General features: G+C 34.8%; 1 protein-coding gene across 1 annotated transcript; it reads left to right on the top strand.

The window, feature by feature from the left end:
- Positions 1-576: 576 nt before the first annotated feature.
- On the top strand, positions 577-7,988 carry LOC108734746. The gene is made up of 4 exons (XM_025976404.1): positions 577-822; positions 877-1,279; positions 3,292-5,842; positions 7,252-7,988. Exons 1-4 carry the CDS (start codon positions 669-671, stop codon positions 7,795-7,797), a joined length of 3,654 nt encoding a protein of 1,217 aa, XP_025832189.1. The 5' UTR covers positions 577-668; the 3' UTR covers positions 7,798-7,988.
- The last annotated feature ends 6,124 nt before the right edge of the window (positions 7,989-14,112 follow it).

Genomic DNA, 14,112 nt, shown 5'->3' with positions numbered 1-14,112 from the left:
AGCGCAGGGTCGTGTCGCCTTTAATAAAAAGAAGTCACTTCTATGCTCGCGAACGGTTAATTTAGAAATTCGAAAAAGGTTGTTAAAGGTGTATGTTTGGAGCACGGCGTTGTACGGGTGCGAAACATGGACAGTGGGAGCGGCGGAAAAGAAAAGGTTAGAAGCGTTCGAAATGTGGTGTTATAGGCGGATGATGAGGATATCGTGGGTAGAAAAGGTTAGAAATGAAGAGGTATTGGAAAGAATAGGAGAACAGAGGACTCTATGGAAGTCAATAAAAAATAGGCGAGATAGGTTGGTAGGACACCTTCTCAGGCATGAAGGTCTAGTTAGAGACATATTAGAGGCAGAAACAGAAGTTAGGAGGGATAGAGGTAGTCCTAGGTTAGATTACTGTTCACAAATAATTAAGGATGTGGGTTATTCTAGTTTTAGGGAAATGCGAAGTTTGGCTCAGGATAGGAAAGAGTGGAGGAACGTGTCCAACCAGTATTGGGACTGACGACCTTATGATGATGATAAAAACAAGATGTACTGTAGTATAATCATAGTTGTCAGGTTTGTACATTAGTTTATTGTTATTATGTTGTCAAAATAGAAAATTATGTGTTTGTCATAAATTCATGTAGCAATAATGATTGGTTTTACATTTTAACTCGAAATTTACAATGGAAAGGCTATTTTTATTAGAAATTTTAACGGAAAAAATCAGACTGTGCACTGCTTATAATCCTCTACCACCCAAAAATGATATAATTATAACAATTATATTCGGCGACATTACAATGAAAATTGCTGACGATGATTCAAGAAATGACATAGGTATGTTTAGCTCTTAAATAACCCTTTTTATAAATTAATCTCTTATTATTATAGCTGACCCAGAATCTCTGGAAATAGAATTTAACACAGGAAAATCCGTTCTGTTTCCTAGTACATGTGAATCGTTATTACAACTGATGTACAGCAGTCAATTAATTTTAAATATTGAATATAAGAATATATTGATAAGCTCGGTTAGTATACCGTGGAGTGATCTATTTACATATATGGTAGAAAATTCTGAAGAAAATTGCTTGCCTCCTGTATCAAATAAAAACACCTACAAGCTTTTAAACAATCGAGGTGAAAAGATAGGCGAAGTTCAATTATTTATGAGATTGTCTAGTTTTGGAAAGAATATTCAAACTAGCTTTAAAGTCGTACAGTCAGGTGAAGGAAACAGTAAAAAGTTCTTTTTTAAAGGACCAGAAAAAAGTACAGTGTTTCAAACGCAAAGGTAAGATACTAAAATTAGTGGAATCAAATTAGATTTTCACTTCGGAAAAATGATTCCTTTTGAAACATATTCAAAAAGGTGTAGAATTGCATATCAAAATGCAATCGCTTGAAAATAACTGTTACTTTTCTTAATTAACAATTTACATACAAAATTTTGTTGTTTCTTACAAGTAACTTTTTTAATTCGGAAATTTTACAAAAAAAATCATATCATAATGATACTCGCCTTTCCAATAACTGAAACTGGCTATAACTTTTAATTGCTAAAGAAAATGATATTAAACCTATTGGATATAAGAAAGATCAGTTTTTTAGTCCTACATATGATTTTCTTTTTCAAATGTTTCATATACAAGCTTGAACTTAAATCTTGTACAAATTCGATAGAACATAAACAAAATAGGTAAAAGAATAAATAAATGCTTAAAAAATTATATTGATTTCTGTAAGTGGTCAATTTAAAGCTTATTTTGCGTACATAAGGCAAAATATTGTTTTGTGATAGCTACAACGTTTTGCACTTACTAAAAAAAATGAAAAGGAAAATGTAAGAACGATTAAGTAATAAAAAGTCGGTAAATAGTTAAAACTGAAAATCTTCAGCTGGATATATATTTTCATAAGAATAAATAGTTACTTTCAGTGCATATTTTGAAATGAAAGAAAACTATCTTTATTTTTTGACACACAACTGGTTTTTGAAAAAATCCCATGTGCGAATCGTTACATATTTCATAAATTTGAAAGATATAAGTATGGAATTGTCAATATCATAACAAAACGAAATACAAAACGAAAAATACTTACAAAAACAAAATATAAAAAAAGACCGCTGAAATTTTAGAACGTCCAACAGAAGCTATAGATATAGCCTAAAGCGCGATAGATACTATTATTCTCATATTCAATATTTTTTATTTGTTATTATATAAGTAATCATAATCATAATTATTTTGGTTCCGTCATTTTGGTTCTTTTAAATATACTAATTTCAAAATAATCTCTACCAACATACCATGATAAATAATTATCTTTAGTTAATTTCTCAATATTTTATATTTACATCAGTCATATTAAGTTTGTCATTTTGATTTTCTAAAATTAGACTTCAGATTTGTATTAAACACACTTGAAACCCCTCCGAAACTAATTTTCATAATTTTTCATGATTTATAATCAAGGTATATTTAATTTTACAGCTAATTTCGCACTAACTTGTTATCATTAGTGACCTTCTTCAATAGGATGTATTTTTATTTACTTTAATAGGTACTATTCGAAAGCAAATACAAAACGTTTCATAAAAAATTTAGATCTCGGAATTATTCCGAAAATAAAGCTATAATGGTAATTATTATTTCTCAAGATTATTAATATTAAATAATGTATGTAAAATATAATTACTTCATTACTACTGCGTAATTGATATTATTAATTTTGCTATTTAAACTTGTTCTCCGTCAGTCAATCGTAAGAAACCAACAGACTAACTTAGACTACAAGCAAAGCAATAATTGCTTGAATCTGAATGTAATAACTCGATAATAAAGATACAATCTAATTTTAAAAATTTAGCTCACTTCGATGAATATATGATTGGCTCGAATTTACTCGACACACATATTTCTAAAGTGATATCACAAAACTAATTGCATGAACTAATAATTTACCGAAGTTTTACCTGGAATCTACTTCAGTCTTATGATTTTGTTAGTAAAATACGTATATAATTACACACAAAGTCCTGATATTACTAAGATAACTGCTTGTTAGAAATCAGCAAATGAGAACATAAAATTTTTTCAAAAAGGAAAACCTGGTTGATTTTGATGGGTTTTTTAAGTTAAGACATACTTATAAAAAGGTTTCAAAATTATCTATTTAACGACTCTACGATTATTGCTTTGAACGACTCCTATTCATTTTTCAAGAGTAATCCTTCTGCCTACTAGAATCATCACAAAATACATTACGAGTGAAGAATGTAATGCATGTCCGTTCTTGTTTCAGAAGTCCATCCAATATAGAGACTTACAATGAAATGGGATCATCATGTTCTACAATTCATATTACACCAATAAGCAAAACCAACATTCAGTCGACAGCAAATGTACCGAAACCTACAATAAACGAAGTTAAGAATTCCCACAGTGTCTCTCAGAGCTTGCATTCTGCTCACTATTCTCATGTTAGATATCAAGGATCTCAAATGTCCGATACCCTCGTATGGAGAAAAAAAATTGAAAATGTTATGTTTGCAAGTCCTGTGAAACAAATACAGCAAATTCAAAAGCTTAGTTATGCACCATCAAAAGCATCGGTTAATAACAGTCAAAGTCACAATAAATTAAATTGTAACCAATTTGGAAGTATCTCAAACCTAAATGAAATGCGTCAAACTGGTGAAAGCTATTATTGCTTTGCTCCAAATTTTCAACAAAAGTATTACAATCCTCAAAACCATAAAAGACCAAGAACCGCTAATTTTTCAGGAGATTATCGAAACGTTACTGAATTATGCAACGGATGTCAAAAACTTTATGGAGGAGGCTCACCATTACGACTGAAAGGTGGAGCACCAGGCATATTTGATGAAATTCCTATTCTTCAACTTCCAACCCCATCAGAAGCTTGCAAAGATTTAATGGAGGAAATAGATCAATGTTTACAAGCTTTTAAAAATGCAATGGGACCATGTGGGAAAGTCTATTGTCCATACGCCCCCAACGTAACAAGTGAAATTTGTAAACGGGTATGCGAATGTCAGCATTCCGAAGGTGAGGCTGAAGAGGGAGCTGTATCAGAAATTGACCCAGATTCTCCAATTTTTGAAAAGTTTAATGAGCTCGATTCTTTATTTCCTGAATGTTATAGGGAAGAACATCAGAATGATTTAATAAACGCTTGTGGGGTACCAACTTGTCCATTTTCTAGACAACTTGATGCCAAACCTCCACGTAAAAAACCGTATTGTCAATCCGCAACATGCCCGATGGCAAAAAAAAGAATTGGTGAAAATGTTGATGAACACAAAATATGGATGCAGCAAATAGGTCCAACATTCGGTCAAAGATGTGGTCAACCAAATAAGTGCCCTTATCCTATAACATCAAAACCACTTCCTCCAATTCACTGGGAATGTCCTGAGGCTTTACCTAAAGGACAATGTCAAAATCCGAGTTGCCCGTATACACCACCGATTTTACGAAAAAAGGTTCCTCCGTGTGGAAATATGGATTGTAGGCATTCTTCTTCCTCGTGTATTTGCTGCACTTGTGTACCAATACCCGCCTGTGGAAATCCAAATTGTCCCAATCGAAAACCTGTTTGTTCTCCATGCCCTCAAGAACCACCTAAGAAAGAACCGTCATGTGCAAATCCCGACTGCCCGAATAAGTCCGCAACTGAAAAAGAAACCAACTCTAAATTACCTAGATGTACTTGCGCTGATGTAGGTAGTGAAGAATGCGATAATGCTGCATGTCCTTTCAAATTAACACACATATGTGGAAATTCTAATTGTCCGTTTAATAGTAATAGAAAAAGAAAGAACAGTGGTACTTCTTCGAATAGAGCTTCGATTACGGACTATCCTAAAAATGAAGGTACATTTGATTCGCAAGTTGTTGATGAAAGACTAAAACCATGTACAAAAAATGGTGAGTTTAGTAGTAATGGTCGTATTAGAGGTGGATGTGATGAAGGCAGTAAACGTAATAAAAAAGGTTGCGAAGGAGGTCGACAAGTTTGTAGTGGAAATGATTGTTGTAATCCTAAACAAGAAAATGATTGTGGTTCGATGAATCCATCAAAAAACTCTGCCGATAACGACAACTGTGACAATCCTGATTGTCCTTTTAAGAGTGTCGACTTTTGCACGAATGAAACGTGCGGAAAAATGAATAAATATGCCAATGAATCTAAAAGTAAAACTTGCCATTTTAATAAAGACGAACCCTTCATATGCAATGATCCCGCTTGTCCTTGGGCCATTCCGTGCATCCCATGTCCCACTTGCTTACCTCCATGTCCTTCTCCTTGTTCACCGTGTCCACCATGTCCGGCATGTCTTCCCTGTCCCTACACACAACCATGTCCCTTTGAAAATCCTTGTTCATATTTGTATCCCGACATTTCCAGGAAGACAGACCCGTGTGCAGAAATAAAGGTACAAGTAGAAGAAGAGAAAAGTAGTCCCTGCACAAACGATACATGTAAGTCAAAGGGTGGAGATAAATCATGTAAAAGCTGTTCAAAACAAACAACAGCAAATGCATCGAAAAGTAGTGCGGGAGGGGGCGATGGTGTAGCAGAAAAACCTTCCACTCCGCAAAAGCCAGTAAATGAGTCAAAATCGACAGCAGTATCTAATAAATCTGAACCTAGAAATAAAGATATCGTCAAAAAGAAGGGAAGAAAAAGTAGAAAATTTGCTTATTTTATTGGTGACCAATATCCTGGAAATACAGTCGGTCATACTCATTGTGTCATTCCAGGAAAACAGGTCCCACATAACAAAGGATGGTTGTGGAATGTACATGTACCTTGTTTGAGTCTTAAGGTATCGATAATAATTAGTTATTGCACTACACTAAGTAATTCTGAAAAATAATTTTCTCCTACATTTATTTAAACGCGCAAGTGATTTCAGGTGCTTTTCAGCTTTTGCAAGAAATCTTTTAACTAACCATACATGCCTATTTATAAGGTTTTTAAGGTGTAAAGAACGTTTAGTAGCTGTAAAGCGAATAAAAATTCTAAGCTGACGGTTTTCAATTATGCCCTCAAACTTCATTACAAATGGAGATTTATAATGAAGCATACTTGCAAAACAGTCGGTCAAGAATGATTTTGTTTATAAATTAAGATGTTATTTTTGCGATTGATTCCGAATACCTTAAATTGTCATTAAAAAAAATGGTAAACTGGAATATCTTCCATTAAAATTATCTTCATTATTTGAAATGCTCAAGCTGATTGATGTAAACTGTTCATTTGAAACTGACAGCAACCAAAAAGTGAATCAGTTTGGTATACTACTACAAATCTGAACATATTTTACGAACTATGACATTTCCGGTCTATAGGAAGTGTGTCATTACTTCCTTTATTTAAACGGAATTACTCAAAACGTTTGCAACGAATTTCTGACTGATCCACAATCTACTTAACAGTATAATTTATGGTTTAACGTTTGCAATTTTTCACTGAGCATATTACATACATATGTTTTGCGTTAGATATTCTTAATTATTTCAAATAGAAAACAATAATACATTAGGTATCGAGGGAAGAAGAAGGGTTTTTCCAGACTGCATGTGAATTGCCGAAGGCGAGGGTGGCAAGCATACCCTCATATAACCCTATTTCTTCCCAAGGTACGTATACTATTTTTTGTCATGTTGGCGAAATAAGAGAAAATGATTTAGAGGTTAGGAAGTCATTGGCATTCAACAACTGATTTCTACGCATACCCATAAACTTCAACGCATGCGCCCAATGACTAATTTCATTGCCTCCCGATTGAAAACGACTGAAAAAAGACTATATATTCCCTATTTCATAGCATACAAAACGAGCTTTCCGCGGTAACATGACAAAAAAATACAACGTGTAATTACACAACACGCTACCGAAGTGAAACTTCTTCAAACACAGAAACATACCGGGGTTAAGGAATTGGTTTAATGGTATTATTTGTACACTAATGAATTTAAATTTTACACTATACATGCCAAAGTTGCCTGTAACAAACGTTGCATTGAAGCATGCTCACGGCTCAAGCGATCCCCACTATGAACTCGACTACGTGACCGAGTAGAGAGGGGGACATCCGCTGCATGATTTCGTTACATAGCAATTCGCATGAAGCGAACTTACCCTACCGTGCGTAAAGAAGTTTCACTTCAAAAAAACATTTTCTAGAAGTATAACAGTCGCAATTATTTACTGTGAACATATGATATTTAGAGAAGAAGAGGATGGAAGCCCGGATTAATTGGACGAACTATTGCCACTCGAATTCAGCAGTATTGGCTTAAGAAGGGAATAAAATCATTAACAATACCACCGGCCAAAACAAGAAGGCGAATGAAAGGTCAGGCGTTTGAATCATCATCCGAAGAATCAGTTGCGCCTCAATCTACTCTACAGGTGAAAAAACGGAATGGTACTTATTGGATAACAATGAATCCCTTAAAAGATCCTTATACGATTGCGGACAATGAAAATCCGTACATGGATTGCACTCCGATGCAATTTAAAATAACTAAAAAAGATAAAAGAGAATGTTTTTGCGGGGATGATGAGGAAAACGAAACAGATAGTGAGCTCGATATAGACTTCACTCCTCCTGCAGGCATTATTCGTCCAGAGAGGTTAAAGAAGAAGAAGACAATAGTCCATGTCGAGGCTCAGTATGATCCTAAAGATTTTGCTCCTCCCAAAACAGGAAAGGGAAAGGGAAAAGGGAAAGGCAAAGGAAAAGATGGAAAGAAGAAAAAGGGGAAAAAGTAACTTAATATTAGATAAACTTAATAAAATAATTTTTTTCTTTATTTAAAGTTTCCCAGAATCTAAATTTATTGTAAATATTTTCAGAAATGTAAAAGCATTTAAATTATATGTGTTTTCCCAATTTCATTATCAAGAATTTTCTTCCATATCGAGGCATAATTATTAACAATTTTAACAATAAAACATTTAATGGCTTTTTTGAAATCTATATTATTGAATTTTGCGGGAGTTGTGGTTCATTGGTTTGGAGTACGGCAGTATAATTTTATAATTTTAGATAGTCAGGTTTTCGGTGTGAATATTGAATAATCTTATAATTAAAGTTAAAGGATATTTCTTAAAAATCATTTAATATTTTATTTTGTTTATTTCTATGCTTTTAAGTAAATCTAATTTTATGCTTTTATTCCTAATCGAAGTTATGATTGTATAAATTAAACAATGTAAAATAAAATCCATACTTCTGTGTTTTAATATAAGAATTTATTTCTTAAACTGTAACATTATCTGGGTCATTGTCAAATTTTGCGCAGGTAAATTTAACTTAATATCATATTTTTTTTGAAAAAATTATATGTTTAGATTTTACTTTTTTCTATGTCCGTGTCCGTTAAAACAACTGCATTATCATCTATTGTAGCTGGTCGCGATGTTCAACCAATAATTTAAGATTTATTCCACATTTAATGGATCAGGGTGTAAAAAAAATACAACTTTGTTACCAATTAGTTTTACCTTTTATTATGAAATTAAACAAGTCAGTAGCAAATATTTTGGTATTCATATTAAACAGTCTTATATCTTTTACATATAATTAGAATCATAACAGTCTTTTGTTAAGTTTAACAATCATTAATCTAAACTCTTAAACAACTCTGTTACTTATTGAATATTAAAATACCTTAAATTCTACTTAAGTCCTCCAAATATCTATATATTAACAGCTAACTGGAACATAATACTGTATAAATATCTATTAAATTAACGCATCGCAATATATGCTATATTATATTGACTAGCTTCTCTTTAAAATCTTACTTAGTTCTTTAATCTTTGGGACAGAAAAGTAACAGAGTTGTAACACAGTAACATAGTTGTAACACAGTAACATAGTTGTTCTTTTTATTGTACATTACGTAATAATTTGCACTTATTAAGCATGAGATCTAAATCACCTAATCAATAAACTTTAATAATATCAAAAATAAACTTATGACTGTAATTTACCAATCAAGAGCTTACTTTCTTATATATTTTTTCTTTTAATAGAAATAAAAATTAGAATGTCTTGAAAGAGGAACTAAAAAGTTGAAGTTACTTATTTCTCAAATATATCTAAGGGAGTATCAAATTGGTAGTGTTGGAGTTTTTCAATTATCTCGCATATTTTGTGGTTATTTCATTTTATTATGTCGGCACCGCTCTTTTGTTTTCACCATAGTGATAACTAAACAAATTGTTTAATAAAAAGTTTTTTTGTAACGTTACACTAGATCGGTTCGTAATTATTAAAATTTTCTTTCAAATTCTGTGTTTCCACTGTGCCTTTTGATCTCGCCAATAGGTTATGGGCCCAGACAGTACGAAACACAGATAATCGTGTATCGAAAATTGTATCAACGCGAAGTGAAAAAGTCTAAAAACGTAACGCGAAGAGTCGTAGCCAGCCAAACAAAATGGCGCACGCGACAACGACCACGCGACTTGAGATATTATCGCGAGACAATTACGACACGTGGCGCATCCAAGCCGAAGCTATCCTCATACAAAACGATACGTGGGGATACGTCTCCGGCGAAATCGTGCAACCAGTCGTGGAAGGTGCAGGCAACGCACTTGCAGCCGCGCAAGCTGCAGCCAAGGCATGGATAATGAACGATCGCAAGGCGAAAGCGGACTTGATCCTAGCGATCAACCCGTCAGAGCTCGCCCCAATTCGAGGTTGCAACACCTCAAGAGAAGTCTGGCTAAAGCTGGAATCGGTGTACGCATCGAAGGGACCGGTCAGGAAGGCCACCCTGCTCAAACGCCTCGCCCATGCCAAAATTCAGGAAGGCGAAGACGTGATCAAGCACCTCGCCGAATTCTTCGACGTGACAACTGCCTATCTCAACGGGGACATCGATACCTTGGTCTACATGGAGCCGCCAATCCTGTTAGCCGAAACCTTGAAGAAGATGATCCGAGTTGAAAAGGACAAGACCTTGGTCGCCAAAACCAAAAAGATGTTACGAGATTTCAAATCTGGCGACCAGGTCTGCAAACTTTCCAAGGCTCTATGTGGACTGAAACAGGCCGGCCGACAATGGTATACCGTATACGTCAAACTAGGCAACAAGATGAAATCGTACGGCTTGTTTCCAACGACCTCAGACCCCTGCGTCTACGTCGACGAGAAGAATGAAACCTACGCACTTATATACGTCGATGACATCCTCCTCCTTTCCCGGAATCCAAGGCGCGTCGAAGAAATCAGGCAAAAGCTTGCGACCGATTTTCAAATCAAGGACCTGGGGAACATCCGATATTGCCTCGGAATCGAAGTCGAGCAGACCAAGGACCGGATCACTTTGTGCCAGCGAGGATACATCCGAGAAGTGCTCCAGAAGTTCGGGATGGGTGATTGCAAGGCCGTCAAGTCGCCCTTGGCACCCGGCACTCAATTGGATCTTCCGACCAGCGCTGAAGGCAACGCACAAGTTCCCTACAGGGAATTGATCGGAGCTCTAATGTACATCGCCATTGGCACTCGCCCGGACATATCGTTCGCCGTTAACATGTTGAGTCAATTCAACGCCAAGCATGACCAGACCCATTGGCTCGCCGCCAAGAGAGTCCTGCGATATCTCCAGGGCACCATCAACATGAAGTTGAACTATGCACGTGACGACAAGGGCATCCTGGGATACGCCGACGCGGACTGGGGCAACTGCGTCATCAACAGAAAATCCTACACAGGGTACACATTCACCATGTCAGGTGCTGCTATTTCCTGGAGTTCACGAAAGCAGCGAATCGTGGCTATATCCTCGACAGAAGCCGAGTATGTAAGCCTATCAGAAGCGACCAGAGAGGAAATTCACCTGTCCAGCTTCGTCAAGGAACTCGGCATCGAAAAATTGTCGAGAATCACGATTTTCAACGACAATCAGTCTGCGGGGAAGTTGGTCCACAATCTAATCTTCCACGCTCGAACGAAACACGTGGACATCAAACATCATTTCATCCGGCAGGCGATCCAGGTCTACCCTCTGCAGATCCAGTTCCTACCAACCGAAGAGATGACCGCCGATATCCTCACCAAATCATTGTCGGGAGTTAAACTCAAAAATTGTATTCGCGGTTTGGGACTCCAATCTTGCTAATTCTTCTTCTCTTGATTATTTCTACGGCGTTCCCGGTATCGTCGCTGCTTCTCAGCAGGCGTAAAAGGCATTTTAATAACGCAAACAACGCATAATATCCTGTAATAATGAGTTTTTGGGGTTATTTATATTTATTATTTCGATTTATTTGTATACATATAACAAATTTATCCATTGCTTGAGACAACTGATTAAAAAAAATAACATTTGAAACATAATATTTTAGCCAAATAACAGAATATAATGGCTTATGCAACTCTGTTACTTTCTAAACAACTCTGTTACCACACGATAGTAACAGAGTTGCGTAGTAACAGAGTGGTAAATTTTACATTCCATTATACACAAGTCAAAAAATAAAGCGTAAAGTAAAATATTTCGTTCACATTTAACACATTTACCCCTCAGACAATAAACTGAACGTAAACTAATGAAAAAATATTCATTTACTTATGTGAATAGGTAGGTAACAAGGTGGACGGGCAATTTAAACACGCAGCACGTTCAACACCTTGCGGTCGACTGTCGAGCGACATACCCCTCCCCCCAACCTAACGAACTCCCACGACGAATGCAGACATTTCGCCCAAAATAAAACAGTGTCCAAAACAGCGCCATCTTCATTTTGAGTCGTGAATTAGTTAGTAACATAGTGAACCAGCCGGTTCCAGATAGTACGTGGGACAAAGTTTAGAAAATTATTTAAAAACTAAATTTTAATACTGACTGATTTTAAAACATATTTTATTGAATATTTATAATACTCTGTTTACGATTATAATTTATATTAAGAGGGTTACTATAGTAGAAAATGCATTTATATGATGTTTATTGTAACGGAATGCTACATGGGACAGGTACAATTTGTAAGGAAAACCTTTCTGTTACCACTAATGACCATTTTGTTAATTGAAAAAAATTGAAAAATATCGAAACTTGAGTCTTTATTCCAATAATGGATGTTCGCTATAGCGATGTATTTTGTATTTAATATATAATTCGTTAAGGATTTTGACATTATTAATAACAAAAAAATAAATAATGTTGAGGGACTCGTTTACCTGCGCAAAATTTGACAATGACCCATCTAACATTTTGTTACTCTCTTGAAAAAGACATCATACTGTCGAAACAATTGTAGATAATTTTTCATCTTGAAACGTCAAAAATCGATTTTATTTTCTATTGTTTAATAATGTTTCACAAATATCCGACCATTAATGAATATTACTGTAATGAAAATGTTCATTCGATTCTTTATGTATTGTAATGTTTACGAATACTTCTCTTAAGTGATCGGTCCATTTTAACATTTTCACAGTCTTGAGAATTTAGTAAATTCATTTGTTATTTAGTATATTTAGCCTAAACTGTTAGTTTTTCTGAACGAACTGTCTATTATTGATTCGTCTTATGTTTTCGCTAAGTTAACTGAAATGTTTCCCAAATAAGTGATACAACTGAAATTGTTTAGTTACAATTAGTAAGGAAATAATCCATTTTAAAAATAAATCTTGAAGTTGTTCTTTTTGTAAAATCATTACGGTTTAGGTAAGTACGAAAAACACATAAAATATGCTTCCTTATGCTGTCCAACGTTGAAGATGAGGTAACGAGAATCATTTACGAAAATTAGGAAAAATATGGTAATTGTTTACACTACGGGACCACCGGTCAGGAGAAAAGGGAAATAGGTGGAAAAATGGAAATAACCTTGCACTAGAAAAACACTTTTAGGTGAGGGTGGAGGACAGAAAGCTGGAGGCGCAAAGTATCGAAGTGAAAAATCGAAGATCAAAACAGAAACCTACCATTATTCGATTTTTCGCATAAATAAAATATGTTACCGTCGGGTTAAGTTACGTAAGGGCATCTAAAAATAATTCATGCATGAAATAAATTAATACTATTCAAATTAGAACCACTAGCATATGCAGAACAATGGGACTAACCAATTGAGTATTGGAGACTATATTACCACCTCAATGTCATTTACTTGCCTAATACATAACACTAACATACATCAGACATACCTGATATTTACCATAAAAACATTTCGAGGCTTGATACTGCCCACTAAAACTTTCGAAGTATTATACGATCTTACCCTTAGGTGGTAGTAATTGTCAAACGTTTTAACTCTAAACAGTATTGTCAAAACTAGTTTGATCCAGCTCTCCTTCTTGCGATTTTCATACCTATTACCTATTTGTAGAACACCATTAAAGTAGTCGATAGAGATTTAAATCCGTTTGTGACGCTCCACAATTACGTTTTTAGTAGGAATTGATCGGGTGCAACCTACCCAAAAACATGTAGGCGTAGCGCAGTGATTCTGGCGGTAAGACTTTTTACAGTGATTCAATAACCTCAAAATTGACCGAAAAATACTTTTTATTTATTTTAATAACTCGAAATGGAAGCCTCCTAAGGCAAAATTGTACTAAATTTTTTCTGTTTATCGGTTAATTTCCCATCAAATAGTGTATAAGTGCAATTAAAAAATTTTCATTTGTTTATTAAAAAATAGTGAAACACTGAAAAAATGTACCTGTTATTCATTTCACTGAGAAGCTATCAAGGAATAGTTTTTTTGAAATGAAAATTTACAGTTAAGTATTTCAATATATATTTGCCTACCCTTGCAATTTGATCAAGATCCATATATTGAATACTGAATAATTTAATTTGCAATTAATAAAATTTGAAAAATGCAGTTGTATGTCATGGTCTGAAAAATCGACCTAACGTCGTTCACAATTTTTTTACATATGCTCCGAGATCCATATTTTAGTTAGCATTCCCAAAAATATGGTTGACCGAGTGGCATGGCCCTGAGGTTTATGTCATTGCTTAGCATTCGGAAAAACACCGGTTCGATTCCGGGTCAGTCTACCCTGGTTCAGTTAATTGAATTATTTTTGCTACTATCGTGTTTTCAGTGACGGAA

This window comes from Agrilus planipennis, unplaced genomic scaffold (assembly GCF_000699045.2).
Source record: "Agrilus planipennis isolate EAB-ADULT unplaced genomic scaffold, Apla_2.0 scaffold66, whole genome shotgun sequence".
Classification (NCBI taxonomy): Eukaryota; Metazoa; Arthropoda; class Insecta; order Coleoptera; family Buprestidae; genus Agrilus; species Agrilus planipennis.
This window is presented reverse-complemented; position numbering and strand designations above follow the sequence as displayed.

What these genes read in the sequence shown, in the direction of transcription:
- LOC108734746 (XM_025976404.1), top strand. Translation starts at nt 669, where the DNA reads ATGGAAAGGCTATTTTTATTAGAAATTTTAACGGAAAAAATCAGACTG. An exon ending in TGATTCAAGAAATGACATAG is followed by an intron (nt 823 to 876) that starts GTATGTTTAGCT and finishes TTATTATTATAG; the next exon opens with CTGACCCAGAATCTCTGGAA. An exon ending in ACAGTGTTTCAAACGCAAAG is followed by an intron (nt 1,280 to 3,291) that starts GTAAGATACTAA and finishes TTCTTGTTTCAG; the next exon opens with AAGTCCATCCAATATAGAGA.